The sequence below is a fragment of the Felis catus genome, chromosome C2, assembly GCF_018350175.1.
Source record: "Felis catus isolate Fca126 chromosome C2, F.catus_Fca126_mat1.0, whole genome shotgun sequence".
NCBI classification, from domain to species: Eukaryota; Metazoa; Chordata; class Mammalia; order Carnivora; family Felidae; genus Felis; species Felis catus.
Window position 1 is genome coordinate 106,090,665 of NC_058376.1, and position 20,132 is coordinate 106,110,796.

General features: G+C 34.7%; 1 protein-coding gene across 5 annotated transcripts in view; it reads right to left on the reverse strand.

Moving 5' to 3' along the window:
• Positions 1-2,890: 2,890 nt before the first annotated feature.
• Positions 2,891-20,132, reverse strand: part of MLF1 (myeloid leukemia factor 1) — a 37,983-nt gene continuing 20,741 nt past the window's right edge. The window contains exons 2-9 of one of the 5 annotated variants that reach the window (XR_441149.4): positions 18,347-18,494; positions 13,883-13,924; positions 10,244-10,327; positions 8,797-8,925; positions 6,934-7,093; positions 4,996-5,134; positions 4,180-4,242; positions 2,891-3,012 (exon numbers count right to left, since the gene is read on the reverse strand). Coding sequence is in view for 4 of the 5 variants with exons in the window: in XM_006936297.5 (XP_006936359.1) it covers positions 2,907-3,012; positions 4,996-5,134; positions 6,934-7,093; positions 8,797-8,925; positions 10,244-10,327; positions 13,883-13,924; positions 18,347-18,494 (808 nt within the window). In the remaining variant the exon portion in view is untranslated. The remainder of the gene's footprint in view (positions 3,013-4,179; positions 4,243-4,995; positions 5,135-6,933; positions 7,094-8,796; positions 8,926-10,243; positions 10,328-13,882; positions 13,925-18,346; positions 18,495-20,132) is intronic. The other 4 variants (XM_006936297.5, XM_006936298.5, XM_003991952.6 and 1 more) reach the window with 4 other exon arrangements.

A 20,132-nucleotide genomic window follows, 5' to 3' on the forward strand; every position in this document is an offset into this window, starting at 1 on the left:
AGGCTTTAACCCTAATGTTAAACCACATGACTACTGACCTGAGAAACATGGTTAGAAGGAAACATGGGTGGATAGAAGGTCTCTCCCAAAGCAAACTTCTCATGCAACTGACAAGACTGAGGAAAGTTTTCACAGACAAATAATATAAGATGGTGGGCAAGTAGAGGATAGGAGATGGTGTTTAAAGTCAAATTCACGAGAGGACACCAAAGTCTGATCAGAATCCCCAAACCCCAAGAGACAATAAGCATAACACTGGGGACTAAGAGATCATCAGAACGCGAATTTACTGCAAGATCCACGTAATCAGGGACAGAGGGTTCTCAAGAGGTCTCAGATATGAACATTACCAAATTGAAAGTCCTAATACACTGCAGTCAGGGTCTTGGTCACACTTCAGTAGAATTTCCAATTTGCCCTAGCCCAATCAGCCTAAGACCACTGTCTTGGTCCATTCAGGCTGCTACGATAAAAATATCATAAACAGTCGGGGTGCCCAGGTGGCTCGGTTCGTTGAGTGTCTGACTTCAGCTCAGGTCATGATCTCTCGCAGTTCACAAGTTCGAGCCCCATGTCAGGATCTGTGCTGACAGCACAGACAGAGCCCGGAGCCTGCTTCCAATTCTGTGTCTCCCTCTCTCTGCCCCTCTCCTGATGGCACTCGGTCTCTCTCTCTCTCTCAAAAACAAATAAACATTAAAAGAATACCATAAACAATATATTGGCTTATAGAAACAGAAATTAATAGAAAGGGAAAGGGAGCTCTCTGTAGTCTCTGTTATAAAAGCACTAATCCTATTCATGAGTCTGTACCCTCATGACTTAGTCACCTCCCCAAAGCAAGATCTCCAAATACCATCATATTGCCACATTTAGGGCACCATCTGATTCCAGTGTGCTCCTGCCCTGCCCTGTAATAAAGGATAATGGAGTCATGAAGGCAGAGTAATGAAAACCTATTACTGAGACTGCCAGGTACCAGGAAAAATTCTAATGTGGCAAGGAGCCTAAGTAAGCAACTTGGCCTTATTGTCAAGGCCACATTCACCGAATAGTTACTATCTTTCCATTCCCAAAAGATCCAGGGTTCCAGAAAGATCAATTGTCATCCCCAAAGAAAAAATAATATGAACTACAAGCTACAGACAGCCTTCCTTCCTATACTGGTTGGCCTCAGCAGTATATGGTAAAAATAATTCTGAAAAGAAGCGATTTCAGCATCATGTGAACATAAAGAATTGACATTTAATCTCCATATGTCACATATTTTTACAAGTGGCCCCTTATGAAGCACTGTGGCATAAGAAGAAATATATAATTTAATTTTTATTTACTCTCTATGGTAAACAAATTGGGGGGAAAAATAGCTATGGATGCTCTAATTGCTATATGATGTATAAAAGTTATACTGTTTTAATGTATTTATTAAAATGTGTTTTCATACTTGAATATAATGATTAAAGTTATCACCAATGTAAGATTTAGGCAGAAGGAGAATAATTACAGTGTCGAGTCTATTGGGATTTTGCTCTATCAACTGAATTTACGCAAAAGTGTTATTTCAAATTTATGCCTTATGACAACTTCCCAATATGTTATATTATTAGTACACTAAATTACGCATAACAGGAGAATGTTAACATCTTTAATACACACTCACTTTTTGTTATAAAAATGAATTGACATGTATGCATCTTATTTTGGTAACTAATTAAAAGTATGAAACACCCTGACTGATATAATACAGACAATCAGGAGAGCATAAGCACAATCACATAGGTCTACTTCCAAAGTTAAAAAAAACAAGATGCTAAGATTATGAAGTGATAGTGGATTTTCTGTTCTTTTTTTCCCCCCTTGAAACAGAACTTAAGAGTTAAGATTTTATATTCTCGTAAACTTCAAATCTAACTTCTATAAAAACAGATTAATGTTTGAATTCTAGAATAAAAGAGCTAAAGCTGAATTTTTAAATGGTATAAAAGAGAACAACTGATTTACTAAGTACCTTGCTCAAACACACAATCTCCTGTCTAAGAAATTTTGAGACAATCAATCATTCAAGTTTACAGAATACCAAATGCATTTTTCTAAATGTCACAAAAGGCTGAGTAGAGTTTCTCCAAGGACACTCCAACTTTAGAATGTTAACTGTGGAGACAGATTAAGCTGTTTGTAGGAAAGAAGAGCAGAAATATGCTACCTTAATAAGTTAAAGAGAAAGGTCAATATAAAGTCTGATGAATGTTAAAAATGTAATCTAGAACAAAAAAGAATATACTATAAAAGAAATTATAAGCCTAAAACTCATATATATTAGCAATTTTAAATCTCTTGAAATTCAGAATTGATTATTTTTCATGTAATTTATCAAAATAATAACTAATTTCTCATGAAACAGTACTAGGGTGCTTTGCTTTATTTTTTTTTTAAATCTTTAAGCTAGCTGGCTATATAACATAAAATTTGATTTAAATAATTTTATCTTTATTAACATCACTGTAGTATTGTTAGTGAAAACCAAGACTATTTTTTTTTACCATTTTACTTTCTTAAAATTAATACATATGACAAAACTAGTTCTAAATTCAATCTGGAACATATAAAAGAACACATAGCCAATAGGAAGATAACTGAGAAAGCAAAATCAGCTTTAAAAATCAGTATGTTTTAAAATAAAGAGTTTAATAAAAGTTTAGCAACTTACTTAAATTGTTGAAAATCAAAGTTTTATTCCTAAAGTAGGGACAATATAAAGCTAGCACTTCCAAGATCATTCAGATATCAGAAGAAAGTTGTTAAGTACAGTACTGATTTAACAAGGGATTGGTCTTATGTGTATTACCCAGCACCATTACTTTCTCTGTTAAAACAATCAAAACTAAACAAATCAACTGCAAGCCTATTTATTTTTTGTTGATTTTCACAGGTGATCCTTTGATGTTGAGTTTGTCCACAAAAACATTTGATCTTCTTCCATGTTCAATGGCTGGACTTTGATGAGGTTTCTCCCTGAGAAATATAATATGAACATTAATAACATTTTTTAAATGGCCAATGGTTTACAATTTAATACAAACATGATAAAACCACTGTAATTTATAGAGAGTTTTATCTAAAAATTCAATAATAGCTTTCAAAAACACATGGGAGGGGTGCCTGGGTGGCTCAGTTGGTTGAGCGTCCGACTTCAGCTCAGGTAATGATCTCACAGTCTGTGAGTTCGAGCCCTGCGTCAGGCTCTGTGCTGACAGCTCAGACCCTGGAGCCTGCTTCGAATTCTGAGTCTCCCTCTCTCTCTGCCCCTCCCCCACCCATGCTCTGTCTCTCATTCTCTCTGTCAAAAATAAATAAACATTAAAAAAATTTTTTTTTAAAAAGCAAAACACATGGGAGACTATTTCATTAACATTTAAGAAAGCAACAGCTACTTTCCTGAGATGTTTTCCGACATGCTAGCCACTAGCCACGTTATTTAAATTTAAATTAATTAAAATAAAACAAAGTTTAAAATTCAGTTCCTCAGTTGCCTCAGCCATATTTCAAGTGTGGTTTAATAGCCACATGTGGCTAGAGGCTACCATATTGGATGATATAGATACATAACATTTTTGTCATCGCAGGAAATCATTTCAGAAAGTTCTATTAGACAATACTAGTTTACAAAAAATGCCACTGATGGGGCCACAGATGTAAGATCATCTATAAAGAACATGTTTTCGGGGTGCCTGGGTGGCTCAGTCGGTTAAGCATCCGACTTCGGCTCAGGTCATGATCGCACAGTCTGTGAGTTTGAGCCCCGCATCGGGCTCTGTGCTGATAGCTCAGAGCCTGGAGCCTGCTTCAGATTTTGTGTCTCCCTCTCTCTGACCCTTCCCCGTTCATGCTCTGTCTCTCTCTGTGTCAAAAATAAATAAACATTAAAAAAAATTAAAAAAAAAAAAAAAAAAAAAGAACATGTTTTCTCTAACAGGGACCTGGATTTCATAATCATAATTAGCACTGTGAAGTTTTTATCAACAAACTTTTCAAAGTGAGACAAATATTGTCTAAAAGTAACATGGGAGCAAATTTTCTATAGAAAATATTAGGGCTCTAAGTTCCTAAATAAGTAATTTAAAATAAAAGATGCTGGCACATGACACTCTGCACAAGGCTTCTGATTTACTTGGTACCCACTTGTCCATCGCTGGTTCTGTGAAGCCCTCCACCTTCTGCAGCAATCCTCCACTCTCTTATGGCCTAGAATAGATTTCTGTTTTAAGGCCTGGTGAAGCCTCTCTCTCTCTCTCAAGTGTAATTTTAATAGGAATTAGGTATTGTTTTCCATTTTTTCCCCAGAGAACCAACTTAAATTCTAACTCTACCATACACATTAAATGTACAAAAATCTCTAATCTTTAAGGTATGGCTTCAGCATATTTATATTTCACAGCTATTCCAAAAGGTAATCCCAAAGAAGGCTAAAGTTTTTGAAAAATTCTTCCAAAATATCTAATATCTAATACCTAATATAGGTGCAGATATTGTTTATAATACAAGTGTCTAAAAATGCATTTGCCATTGACTTGTTAGGGAAGTTTGTTAAGCCTTTCCAATAGAGCCCCTCTCCCCTTATCATATCTCTAGACACCAATATGTTCACCTGGCATGAAATATATGACTCCTACTCTATCTAGACTAAAAACTGTTTTACAAAAATAACTATAATATATCACACTTCCTTAGAAGGATTTTAGCCCCTATCTTCTGAGGCATAATTTGCTAGTGAGTTACTAGTGATACAATCTTAAAATATTATTGGTTTTTAGATACAAATTCAAATTTGTGTGGCATACTCAGATATAATGTAAAATTATTATATTCTTCACAAAATATACTGTTGATATAAACAACAGATGTTAATCAAAACTTCCTGATACAGAGGTAAAATTTCATAACTTTTCTTCTAATTCTTCTTTAAAAAGCACAATTTATTTTAGAAATAACTTTTACCTTCTTTTAAGTTCTCGAGAGCCTGAATTCTCATGACCAACACTTCGCATCTTAGGGTTTTCCACATGGCGCCACTGTCCCGCTGGTCTGTACTTCAAAATCTCACTCTGCCATTCATCATCAAAAGCGTGAGCATCACCTGCATTAAATATCAAAATAAAGGGGCAAGTATTAAGATATCAACTGTCAGTAAATGCTTTGTTTCCACATACTTGATTCTGGCTTTGTGCTTCTATCATCTAACCTCAAGATAGATGCAGGGAAGTGCTCCAAATATAAAGGTCTTTGACTCAGGGTAATACTTCCTTTTTTGTTTGTCCCTCTTTTATTCCTATTGACAATTTGGTTATTGACGATCTGGTCTTTCATGCATCTGCCTGGATATCATATTATTCCACCCAGTGGACACTTTGACCAAATCATACTGATTCACAGTCTTTTCTGGGGGGTCATCTCCTGGTGAACATGCTTTTCCTCTGTACTTGGAAACTCCTTCAATAACAAGCACTTCCTATTAACCTCACCATTTTCCTACATAACTTGGCCTAACACACAAGCTTCTGTTGTCAGTTTCCTGATAGGTTGCACATCTTGACTGTCAATTTATGTTGCTATGAAGTAGGTAATCTGACTTTGATAATAACAGCTGTTAAATGGTAATACTGTTCTTCCAGATGGCCTTTATAATGTATGTGTTCTTTCACTAAATTTTTCCTCAACATGTTAATTATTGTGAAGTACTCTTCATATGTTTAACTGTGACAAAACTACAAAGGTTAAAATTAAAGAAAGGTTAAGATGTAACTTCCATCTTATCGCCGAAGAATAATTTTATCAACCCAACATTAAGAGAATTTCTTTTACTAAAATGGTAATTTAAACCCTTTATTAAAACAAAACACTTTTTGAAAATGCTTTTTGAAAATGAGAGATGAATATAACCCAAAAACTACAATGACAAGAGTTAGGACACTGAAAGGACTTAAATGCATTGAAGAATGAATATAAAATCTAGAAAATGTAAAGACTTATTTGATATATACATGATATACTATCTAACAGTACAAGGAATTAAAATCTTATCTATACAAAACTTCAAGTGTCTGCCAGTAAAGAATGGTTTAAATAAAATATAGCCTATTCAGGATAAAACTTTTAGGTAACCATTTAGAATATTTTTGAAAGACAACATCATAGGTAATTGCTTTCACAATTATAATGGTGAATTAGGAGCGCTTGGGTGGCGCAGTCGGTTAAGCGTCCGACTTCAGCCAGGTCACGATCTCGCGGTCCGTGAGTTCGAGCCCTGCCTCGGGCTCTGAGCTGATGGCGCAGAGCCTGGAGCCTGTTTCCGATTCTGTGTCTCCCTCTCTCTCTGCCCCTCCCCCGTTCATGCTCTGTCTCTCTGTGTCCCAAAAATAAATAAACGTTGAAAAAAAAAATTTAAAAATATAATGGTGAATTAAAATAAGCACAATATAAACTAGACAATAAAATACTAATTAAAAAAAGTTTATGTGTTTATATATACATAAAACTATTAAGAAGAAATATAGTAAAACAGTAATAATGGTTATTTGAGGTTGTGATTATAGATAATTTTAATTTTCTTCTTTCTTCATTTTTTAAATATACCCCAGAAATATTAAAAAACTCATTTTGCCTACTGACAGTCTTACCAAATGACAATTCAAAAGATTCCATTTCCAAGTATAAAACAAAAAATAAGTAACATTACCAAAACCACTGTAAAAAACAGATCTACTATGAAACAATGAATACACAATTTCATTACTTTGATAAGGTAGTCCATACACGTACTATTCATAACCTACCTCAAAAGGACATCTTATGAAATGTTTCTACAGAAAACATTCAAGTTCTACCAGTATAGCTGCTGTTTTAAGAGGAAGAATGCTACTTTCTGTGACAACTTACTTTCATTCATATTGATGAACTCTTGATTGACCTCTTCGTCTCCAGTTTTGTTGTTCTTTGACTTTTTAATGACATGAGCTCTGTCGTGAAGATGATGACCAACAGCCATTTTTTCTAGTCCACTGTCAGAATCTCTCAATGCTCTCCTAGTTTCCTTTATCTATAAAAGTGAGTTATTATTTAAATATATATAGAATATTTATAATTCTAAATTTCTCAGGACCTCTTTACCTATAGAGGTAAGACCATAAATCTACAGCTGCAAAAATACTGGGTACTCAGTTCGCCTGCTAAGTTGCAGTGAAACTGTGATAATAGTTCTCTGATATTTCCTGGACTGCTCAAAATTAAAATGTCTAGGGCAAATAGAACCAATATAATCTAACCTTTTTTTTCTAAATTGTAATCAAATATTAAAACAAATAACTTAATTACATAAAACTTAGTGCCTTAAACACTGTCCTTAACAAAGTAATAGTTAGGAGTACATGCTAGCATTCCTACAAATAAAGGCAACTAATTATTCAGTAGTCATGTTGATGGGCTTGAAATCTCATGGCTCCTACATATCAACTTTATGGGTCATTAGAATATTAGTGATAGCCAAAGACTATTAATAGTAGCATGGTTTGCTGTAGGATGTCTATAAATAAATTGCTTACATTTAAGATGCATGTCACTTATAGCAAGTTAAAATGAAAATGTCTGCCCTATGGCAAGAGCATTATTAAAAGGTATGTCTTCATATGTAAGAACTAAAAAATGAACTACTCACACCTATTAAATAGGCAAACCTAATTTTTTTTTTACTGTAAGTACTAACAAGGAAGTGTAGGAATGGGAAATCATTATCAGACTTTCTGGGAGCCAACTGTTTCAATCGCTGTGTGATAGTAACTTAGTAATTCCTAGGTAAAGATGAAGGCACTCACCTCCTACAAACCAACAATAACATTCCTAGACCTTTTGCACAAGGAGACATGTATAAAGATAAGTAAGTGAGAAATTAGAAATATCTATCAACAGAAAAATAGATTCAAAACTGTGGTATATTCATATTTTAGATAATATATAGAAGTCAAAATAAAGAAACAGCTGCACGTATCAACTCGAATAAATCTCAGAAGCATATTACTGAGCAAAGTCAAGTTGCAGAGGACACACGCAGCATGAACCCATTTATATAAAGTTTAGAAACCCATAAAATAATTCATTATATTGTTTTTGAAGCATATGTAAGTAATAAAATTGTAAAAATATACATCAGAAAAAGTTCCAGATATAGGAAAATGGTTATTTTGGGGGGAGAAAGTAAAAGGGAAAAGGAACCAGGGAGGGATGAGTGCATGGAAACTTAAACTGCATCTGTAACATTTTTGCTTAAAAAGAAAACAAAGCAAGAGACAACGTAAAGCAAATAGAGAAAAACTTTATGATTTAACTAAACTGAGTGGAAGGAATATGGGTATTTATTATATTATTTTCTATATATTTTCTGTACACTTGTATTTTATGAGTTAAAAAATTCATTTACTTCAGATATAAATTAAAAATTGACACTTATTTCACAAAACAAAGACTTTTTTCAGGTCTACTTACCTGGTCAAGATGTAAAGGTAATAACAAACATCAATAATAGAAATTTACATGAAAAAGGCACCTGAGGTGGGGTTGGGGAGACAAAAATTGCCTTAAACTAAGGAAAGGCAGCTAGCATTACTGTTTTTCACAGTGATATGGTGTCTTCTCCCCCTCATCCCTACTCCCAAAGAACTGTATCAAGCTTTAATAATTAAAATATGATATAGGTGATGTATCATTCCAAATTTTATAAAGCTCCAAGAATGCTCAGAAAATACTTACTCCTCCTGGAGCCCTACGGGTTTGAGTTGAGGCCTGGAAAACCTTTGGTGGTTCATCTCCTACTTTGGAATAAGTCATAATTGAGGAAGAACTAAATGAATGTCCATTTGGATCCACTGAAAGGTGACCCTAGAGGTAAGTATAAAATGTAAATCCAGAGAGTTTAGTTAAATATGAAGACTTATGTCAGAGGATTCAGGTAAGTAACAATACTAGCTAGACATTCTACTAAGGCTATGGTGTATCCAAATAGCACCTCCAGGAAGGTCCTAATCTCCTTCCATTGTAGGTACCAATTTTCACTCTTCTTGTGAGGAATAATAACAAGTGATTCACTCATAGACCCCGAAGTCTTTGAGATCACAGACTTGTAGCTTAGATTTAAATATAAATGCTGTGCCCTGAGGCCTATGATACTATTATAGTTAGTGGTTGACCCTTGTGTGTAATTTTGCCAACAGTGAACCAACTAGCCATATACCAAGAAGTTTTACACCTCCTGTGGGTACCAGATTGCTAGATTACTAATGTCATTAATAATGCCCTAGATTTGGATATTCTGAAATGATCCTTAGATTATAAACTGGATGACTAAAATAATATGAGTCTTCTTCATCAATATGAAGTTATTATTTTTTTTTTTATGTTAATAGTACAAGTAGAAAAGTAAGAGTATTAGTACTAGCTTGTAACTATTTGGATTGCATGGATCTAATCCAGTGATTAACATCACTCCTAAAATGTCTGTTTTCAGTTTTTTAAAAAAACAATACAAAACACTAAAAATTTCCTAGGTGCTACAAATCCTTTTAAGTAGACAAGTTACAAATAATTTAAAAATCTAAATTCATATAAAATGTCCATTTACAATAGTGACCTTCAGCAGAACAAATGTTTTTGAGGTTGTTTAATTTTGAAAGTTAATTAACGCTATTTTTCAAACTCATAGTTTGTAAAATCAATTTGGTAGGTTGTGACCAGGATTTTTAAAATATGAACTAAAACAGAAAATATTGGCACACTCTGTAAATAGTATGATCATTTTCTCACAAAACTTTTATTTCAGGTATATTTTTATAGTACACAAGTATTGTGTACTGGGTCATACTGTAAGATATATTTTTCAACCACTGTGGACCATGACTAAAAAAAAGTTGAGGGGTGCCTGGGTGGCTCAGTCAGTTCAGCGTCCAACTTCAGCTTAGGTCATGATCTCATGGTTCGTGAGTTCGAGCCCCATGTCGGGCTCTGTGCTGACAGCTCGGAGCCTGGGGCCTGCTTCAGATTCTGTGTCTCCCTCTCTCTCTGTCCATCCCCCACTCATGCCCTGTCTCTCTGTCTTTCAAAAATAAATAAACATTAAAAAATTTAAAAAAAAATTGAAAGCCACTATAATATGGGTACCAATAACTGAAAATAATGTTCTCATCAATTTTTTAGTACTTACAAAGTTTCTTTGTAATTCCTGCATACTGTTTCGCATATTTAACATCATTCGGTCCATTGCCTGAAAAGGGTTGACATCTGTACGCTACAGGATATTAGGAAGTATGTTATTAACTATATGTACAACACAAAAGAAGCAAATTAACCTTCCCAAAACAGCTGAAATTTTTTTTTCTTGATTTTTGCAGTGGGATCTCATGCAGTAATCAACCAGGCAAAGATAATTTAAGGACTATACAAAAAAGTGATTTGTTAAGGAAAAAATGGAAGCATATATACAGAATCCCAAACAACCAACATATAAATAGAGAGTTGCAACACTATAAATTCATGCATACATACATGTATATATACATATACACACACATATATAAATGCATGAACATATACAGATAAACACACATTCATCAACTTTCTCAAAACACAATTTAGTTAATATTTAAATGCCGAGCAGTGTCTGGGCTGGGACAGCTCTAGAATAGAATAGTTTTCAAGTTTTTCCTTCCTCCCTCTCAATACATCAACATGCAAATAAACAAAACTTGGGTATAAGATACCAATGTCACTTCCACTAGTACAACACAGGTGACAGAAACTGCCTGAGGGTGCAGGCTGTCCTTACATCATAAGAGGATCCAAGGGATAGAGGTTAATTCACTCTACTAGTAGGCCTGGAATTTGCCACCTACCATGGAAGACTCAGTAGGGCATTCCCTTGAAGCATGACATATGCTTCTTTAGAATAATTAAGAATTGCTCTAGAATAGTGGTTTCTCAGCCAAGATTGACTTTGACTCTCTGGGACATTTGTCAATAATTATACTCATTTTTGTGTGTCACAACCAAGGAGGTGTATGACTGTCATCTACTGAGTAAAGGCCAGGGACACTGCTAAAATCCTACAAAGCATAGGACAGTCCCCTACTCCCTAGAAAAAGAATTATCTGGCTTCAAATATCAATGGTGTCGGGTTGAGAAGCTCTGCTCTACAAAAATCAGTCACTGATTTTAGTTTTTATCACTAGAACACTCACCAGAACTTAAAAAATGAAGCACACATTTTAGTGTGTCACCCAATGCATTATTTACTATTATAAAACAGAAGTGTTTGATTCAAGGAACTTCTCCACTTAAACGGGAGTCTTCTGAATTCTGTAAGGGACTATAGTTTAATGCTAGTATTTCAGTCCCTCTGGAGATTCTTTTGCTGTGTGCCAAGCTGGGACTCAATAAAGAATTATCAAAGGCCTGTCTCTATCTCTGCCTTCCATTGGGTTTTTAATACTTGTAACAATGGGAAATAGATAGGAAAACTAAATTCTTCTTTAGAACTTGCACTTATCACATCAGGGAACAAAGACACATTTGTGAGATACTGATACATGTATCTTTGGGTACACAATGCACAATCTGCGTTTCAGGGATTCAACACAATTCAGGAAACATTCTGAATATTTTGTTTCAACACCAGGTTGAGAAATCAGGGCTGTATAAAAGACAAAATTCATGAGCGTTAGAAGGACTAGCCCAAGTAAGAAGACGAGAAGGAAGAAAAGATCAGATGTTTGGGTACATTCTGCCGTTTTCTCAATTCACTGTCACATCAGCCATTTAAAAATTTATCTGTACTTGCTGTGGGGTGGCCCAACACCTTGGAGTGACAAAAAGTGGGGGGTACAAATTAGAGCTAAGATTCCAGTGAGCTCCTAAGGACTTTGGGAACTTTGAACACATGCTCTTCTCTCTGCCTGTAATGTTTTTATACTGGCTCTCAGCATATCCTCTCATGATTCAAGTATTACCTCCTCAGAAAGGCGACCGGTCTAAAGTAATCTCTGCTTCACCTTCCATCTGTCACTATATCGTTACCCTGCTTCATCTCCTTTAGTGTACTTCAAAGTACTTTATCTGAAATTATTTTGTTATTTATTGCCTGTCTTCCTTCTATAGAAATAATTTCTGTGAAGGTAGGGTTATCTTCTCTGTTTTATTCACTACTATATTCTCAATACTTTCAAAATAATTCCTAGCACACAGGAGGACTCCCTAAACATTTGATGAATAAATGAACAAACTATCTCTAACTCAGCTCAAACTCATATATTCAATTGATACCAGATAAATTGTAAACCAGATAAACTATTGCCTCAAATGCAAAATATCCCAAACAGAAATGATCCTTTGACCACCCCTGTTCTCTTATCTGTTCATATGAGTATGAATGCTCTGTTCCTTAGCTCAATGGCATTCCCATCTAGCTAATTTCTCATGTCAAAAAATGGGCATAATACTTTCCTTTTCTCTCTTTACTGTTCCTTCAACACAAGAAATCCCCAAGTTCTACCCATTCACCTCTTTAACTCTCTTTAAAACGAGATTATTTCTCTTTATCACCATGGGCATTACCCAAGTAGAAGCCATTAGTAATATTTCCCAGAACACTTTAACAGCTTCCTGGCCTCTCTGTCTCCACTGTGGTCCCTTCTAGTCTCTTTCCCCTATAGGCACAATAATCTTTCAAAAATGAGAACGTGACTCTATTGCCATTTTGGTGAAAATTCATCAACTGCTTCCTTATTCTTCAGATAATATCCCCAGTTCTTACCAGCACAAAAAGAAGTCCCTGATTACCTCCGTATCTTTATCTGTATCTACTCTCCAACTCGTGCTCCAGGGCCAAGTGATCCTAAACATCTTCGAGCTTCCTAGCTAACAGGTCTTTGCACATGTGTTTTCTTCTGTGTTGAACACTCTTGTTCTCCCCCTCTCCCTGCTTTTCCTGGCTAACTCCTAATAATCCTTAAGGTTCTGGAAATCTCTGATTAACTTCCACCCCAACACCACAAAAGGTCTAGGTACCAGGCTTTTTTCTATCTGTGCTTCCACAGCACGCTGAACTTCTTGATCATTTTACTGATAAGTGAGCAGTTATAGCAGAGTTAATTTGTTGTTTGTCCCACTAATAACTCTGGTGAGGAAGGACAAATATGGTATGTCAAACTTTAAGGAGACAAAGGGCTAAAGTCTAAAAAAGAAAATAAACAAACTTTTGCATAAGAGCATAGATGCGTCCAAAGGAAATGTTCTAAGGTCATGCTATTCTCTGCTACTCCTTAGACTGCCTTTAAGTATGTTAGAAACTAGCATCACAGAAAACAAAGAAATAGCAGGAGAAAAGCTGGTTGCAGAGTAGCCATACTTGGACATGGGAAAGGAAAGCAGCATGAGTAAGTTAACAACAGAGTGCTAGAAAAAGCAGCCAATCTGAGCTTCTGCAAATGTGCTCTTCTAGCTACAGTTTGGTACTTTTTTATCTTTTGGAAAGTCACCACAGCATATGGAAGTGTCCAAACTTTCAAACACAACTATGGGGATCCCTTTTGTAAATCAAATGAATATTCATCTATTAAAATGCATTTTTTCTCTTTGAAGACTGATTTTATTTATGTTGATATGACTTAATTCAGAAAAAAACATGACTGAACACTCTAAGATCAACACATGAAACAGGTTTCAGTACAAATTCTCAAAAGCCATTTTGAAATTAAGTGAAACTGCATGCCAATTCACTTTGCTTGAGTTAATGAAAAGTACTTGTCAGAAAATACTGCTAAAATGGTTTGTGTCTCATGATACGAACCATACCACCAAAACTGCCAAAAGGCATAAGAGAATTCATTACCTAGGAAAAAAATCCAATTAATTTTGGTTATGATATGTATAATGATAATCCCTGAAAAAGAAATAAATATACTACATAATCACATAGTTCTGAGCTGATAAAATTTTTAAACCATTTAATAAAAAATCCTCAACATAGATTTTAAAAATTACCTGCTTATTATTGTTATTCAAAACCATATACCACTCTTAAATATGACTGCTATATACTATTTACCAAAAACAGTTGAAAGAAAAAGTCTTTGTTATAGATTAAGACAAACATTTCTCAAAGGAAATGCAAATTCACACCAAAGGTATAATGATTAAAGTATCATTCTTCCTTTGCTCAACTATTCCATATTTTTAAAAGATGAGTTGGGGCGCCTGGGTGGCTCAGTCGGTTAAGCGTCCGACTTCAGCTCAGGTCATGATCTCACAGTTCATGGGTTCGAGCCCTGTGTCAGGCTCTGTGCTGACAGCTCAGAGCCTGGAACCTGCTTCTGATTCTGTGTCTCCCTCTCTTTCTGCCCCTCCCTGGCTCGCACTCTGTCTCTCTCTCTCTCTGAAAAATAAATAAATATTAAAAAAAAAAAGTTAACCTACCTATAACTGATTAAAAATAAGCAATTACCTACATTAATAACATTTCAAAAGATAAGTAGAGACATTGGGCAAAAAAATTAATGAGAATCTCCCAAGAACTAATATATAGAATAAAAAATATAGACTTCAGAAAGGATCACAAACACAGATTTAAAAATATATAGGGTCTTTGATAAAAAAATGTTAAGTATAATAAATGGAATTATCAAAACTAATAGTTCACATATTGTATTCCTCAGTAGGTACAGATAAGTAAAAATAAAATTTAGGCAGATAAATATAAAAATTAAAAATTTTCATTACTTGGAGGTTTCAAATATTGAAAGTAAAATTTGAATTTTTGGGTAAATGGTATATGTAAGGTTTTACCATCATTCAGTGAAAATTTTCTCCCTATGTAAGTTATGGTGAAAAATAGAGAAAATGTGTATTTATGTTAAATTGTATAATAAATTCTATCAGATGATATATATGTATACTATATATTTAGAAGAGTAATCTCCAAAGTGCACTGAATGCACAAATAAAATTTCTCTATTTCTTTTCGCTTCAAAGAAAAATATTAAATTTTTTTTATGTTTATTCATTTTTGAGAGACAGAGACAGAGTGAGAGCAGAGGAAGGAAAGAGAGAGAGGGAGACACAGAATCAGCAGGCTCCAGGGTCTGAGCTGTCAGCACAGTAGCCCTATGCAGGGCTCAAACCCACAAACCATGAGATCATGACCTGAGCTGAAGTCAGATGCTTAACCGACTGAGCCACCCAGGCGCCCCTAAAAGAAAAACATTTTAGATTGACTCTGGTGCCATCACTCAATCTAAATGTCTGATGGTCACATGTCATACCTTGAATTATAAATTGCTTAATTAAATATATTTACAGATTAAATTATCTAGTTTTAAACAAAACTAATCCTCCCAAAATGGACAACTGGCTTAAAAATATCCCTATAGGAGCACCTGGGTGGCTCAGTTGGTTAAGTGTCCGACTCTTGGTTTCAGCTCAGGTCATGATCTCAAGGTTCCTGAGTTTGAGCCCAGCATAGGACTCCATGCTGACAGTGCGGAGCTCGCTTGGGATTCTCTCTCTCCCTCTCTCTTTGCCCCTCCCCCATTTGCTCATGTGCTCTCTCTCTCAAAAATAAACTTTAAAAAAAAATAAAAAATCCCCATAAAATTATCATGAACTGAAGAAAATGCTAATACTATAAATAAGAAAACAGCATAGTTAGCTTCACTTACTTTTGTAGGAGTCTCTACTTTCTTCATAAAATGGCTGATACAGATGACAAATGTCAAGAAATGGGCCAAAAATTAAAAAAAATATATCAAGTAGCTGAAATGTAGATTTTCATCCACCATGCTTAAAAGCAACAGCTAATGGCTCACTGCTTAATCAAAAAATTTATAATTTCATGAGAAGAGAGAGAAGCTTTATACGAATTTTGATGAAAGTTCAAATGGACTAGGATAGCTAACATGCTCAAAAAGCCTACTGTTTTCTTGGCTGTGCTCTTTTCAGATAGTAGCAGTCTTTTCCATCTTCTGCAGTCAATTTCTATTTGTTCCTACCTTCACATCTAGTTATAAAACACTGACTTAGAAAAGTTCAAGCTGGCAGAGAGGTCTTTTGTTGCTACTGTTTGTTTGGTTTTGCTTTAATTAATTTATTTTTGCTATTACATTTAGTCTTTCACACTTAGACATACACGTGTCAAATATATACACCCTACAGGATATAAGGAGAGCCAATCCTCACCAATATAAGTTATAAAGGCACACACACAAAAAAATGAGTCTTGGCTAAAAGAGAGGCTAAATGTTCCTTGGAAAAATCTGCTGTAACCAATTTTATTTTTTTTTATTTATTTTTTTTAACATTTATTTATTTTTGAGACAGAGAGAGACAGAGTATGAACGGGGGAGGGGCAGAGACAGAGGGACACACAGAATCGGAAGCAGGCTCCAGGCTCTGAGCCATGAGCCCAGAGCCCGATGCGGGGCTCGAACTCACAGACCGCAAGATCATGACCTGAGCTGAAGTCGGACGCCCAACCGACTGAGCCACCCAGGCGCCCCACCAATTTTATAATTTATAATTATATTACAACTTATAAATTGTAATATTTTAAAAATTATTACTTCCCTAGGAAAATATTCAGTACTCTTGGCTAGCAAAGGATTTCTATACAGTTTGAACAACAAAAAGTGGATTGGTGTTAGCATTCTAAGATAGTTGATAGGATATAATGTCATTTTCCACTGGGAATAAAATTGCCACTTCTTCCTTCTTCTATAAAAGCTACAAATAGCTCATTTATGCACATAAATACAAAGTACTATATACAGCCCTATTCTTGTCTTGCTATGGTTATAGCAGATATACAAAATATTTCAATGCTCATATGAAAGATAAAATTTCAGAATGTGTTAATTGATTTTCTCTGCACTCCTTGATAATTTTTCCTTTGACCTTAATTTTAGACTTTCATAGAAACTGATAACCCTAAAAGTAAAGTATATATATATATATATATATATATATAATGTATATGTTAAATGTATATATTATTTATATATTTAAAATATATTTAAAATATATTTATATATTTTAAATGTATATATATTTATATTTTTTAAAAATATATATATATATTCACTAAATGAAAAAAAGCAAATTGGAATAAAAGTAATATATATTGGAATAAGATGAAAAAGAATGTGAAATTTTCATTTAAATGGTAAATGTAGGAGTATCTGGGTGGCTCAGTCAGTTAAGCTCACTCTTGGTTTCAGCTTAGGTCATGGTATCTCATGGTTTCGTGGGTTCGAGCCTGCACTGGGCTCTGTGCTGATGGTGCAGAGCCTGCTTGGAATTCTCACTCTCCTTCTCTCTGCCCCTCCCCTGCTCACACTGTCTTTGTCTCTCTCAAAATAAATAAATAAACTTAAAAAATTAAAAACAAATGGCAAATGTAATTTTATCCTTCAAACCCCTTGAAATATTCAGCCTCTCTTTTAGCCAAAACTTATTCTTTACTACATATTTATAATTTATACTGGTGAGATATGGCTCACTTTTTTCCCCTAGGTTGTGACACATATGATATGTTTATATCTAAGTATGAAAGACTTATGTAATAGCAAAATTTAATTAATAGAAAACAAAAACAAACTGCTGTGGACTTTTATTCTAGAACTGCCATTCTGAAGGAAAAAGCAAGAGAAATGAAATTAACAGGGAAGAAAGTAGTTAAGGTATGTAAACATCCTAGATTTTTTAGTTGAGTACATTTGTAACCTCCTAGCTTTGCTCTCAGATAAGACTTATGAAAATATACTGCAGTTATGCAAGATTTTTAGATACAGTTAAAAGTTAATCTAAGTTTTGAAGGTCCAAGGAAGCCATGCAGAAGTCTGTTTTTTCCTGGTCCTATAAAGTATTACACTATAGCTTTCGCTGCTTTTTTAAAGTGGGAAAAAAAAGTATTGCATAGGTTAGAAAGGATAGTCCCCTCACCTGTTCTAACTTAAGACACGGGAGGAAATTCTAAGATGACAACAAACTATATGCACATATGAAAAATAATGCTTTAAGTTTGGCTTATAATATATAACCCTATGGTCTTAAAGTTTTGGTAGCACAGTGGAATTCTATAGAGTTAACAATTCATTGTTAAAAAATTTAGCTTTCCAACAGGTTCCCCCTTTTATATATAACAATTATCTCTATAACACAAACATTATTAATAGCTTAACATCATAGATATATTCTTCTGTAATAATTTTCCTCAAATTCCCATAGGACTTTCTCGCTAAGTTTAAAATAAAGAACTTACAGTCAAAGAATTTTCACCATCATCATGTCTCATGTGATTATGAGCTCTTCCTCTGCCATCAGAGATGCTGAGCAAATCTCTTCCAAAAGGTTCAGAAAAACTTCTCATCATCTGTCGCATACTTTCTCGGTGTGCAATAAAAGAATCACTATTGAAAATACATATAATCATTCAAGAGTAAGTGTTGGAATTTAAATAATTAATACGTAGGCAGCTAAATACTACAAAGAATTATTTTGGTCTAATATTCTTGTTGAAGAGACAAAAGAAGAGTTTAGGCAAGTAGAATTATCTCGCTAAGACCCACTAACTCATAAATACAGAAACTGTTCCATTTGCTATCTACTATAATTCATCTATGTATAAATACACCTTTATTTATCCTTTATTGTATAAAAATGACAAACACAAACTGACACATCGTGGGTAGCTTAAGCCAGCAATAAGAAAAATGGCAAAAAAAAAAAAAAAAAGGACTGGAAAATTTTGCTACCAGGTAGAGGTCATTCTAGGTAGCCACCAATATAACTTCTACTGAGAACTAATAAAGAACTCTGGCTTGGGGCACCTGGGTGGCTCAGTCGGTTAAACATCTGACTTCAGTTCAGGTCATGATCTCATGATTTGTGGGTTCGAGCCCAGTGATGGGCTCTGTGCTGACAGCTCAGAACCTGGAGCCTGCGTCAGATTGTGTCTCTCGGTTTCTCTGCCCCTCACCCACTCACACTCTGTCTCCCTCTCTCCCTCTTTCTCAAAAATAAACATAAAAAAAATTATGCTGGCTTATTTTTTAACTCTTACTTATGAAATATGAGCATTGAGAACTATAGCTATGTTACAACACTGTAAATATACATTATCTTAATAGTCAAAAATAAAGCTACAGATCACCTTTATGAGGATAACTTTTGTTTCTAAGAACTCTTAAGTTCTTAGAACTCTTTTTTTTTTTTTTTTTTTTTTTTTTTTTTTAGTTTTAGAGAGTGAGACCATTCATGAGAGGGGGAGAGGAGCAAAGGGAGAGACAGACAGAATCCCAAGCAGGCTCCACACTCAGCGTGGAGCCCGATGCAGGGCTGAATCCCACGACCCTGGATCATGACCTAAACCAAAATTAAGGGTCGGACGCTCAACTGAATAAGCCACCCAGGCGCTCCTGCTAAGAACTCTTAATATCAGAAATCACCGCATAGTAAAAATATTTTCTAGTCTTAAGATAGCTGTTCTCAAACTTTGAAATTACCAAGCAATTAATGAGGTTTGAAATGCAGATTTCTGTCCTCCCTCCCTCCCCCACAACATTCCAATCACATTTATTAGTTCTGGGTGTGATTTGTGGACATGCATCCCTGGTGATCATAACTCAAGCAGTCCTTTCACCAACCTTTGAGGAATAGTATCCTTTCTGTGTACACAGTACCCAAATTAATTAGAACCCAAGCCTGCTTTCTGAACCTGTTTCCATAGCTGTAAAATGAGGATAATATTGCACATCCCTGTTGCTGAGATTAAAGCATGTAATCTGAAGGCACAAAGTACAGTATCTAGCCCATATAATATGTTAAATGTTAATCTCCCTTACCTTCTCCTCTTCTTAGCCCATGTATGAATGCTACTTCCTATTATTCTATTATTAATATTAAATACCTCTCATTGAGAAAAGATATGTATTTTATTTAAAAATACATATAGCAATAACCATGTTCCAGGCTGTTTTCTATTTGTATAAATATCAGTGTTCTTAATCTGATGTTATCCCAATCACCCCAAGTCCCATTCAAGAATG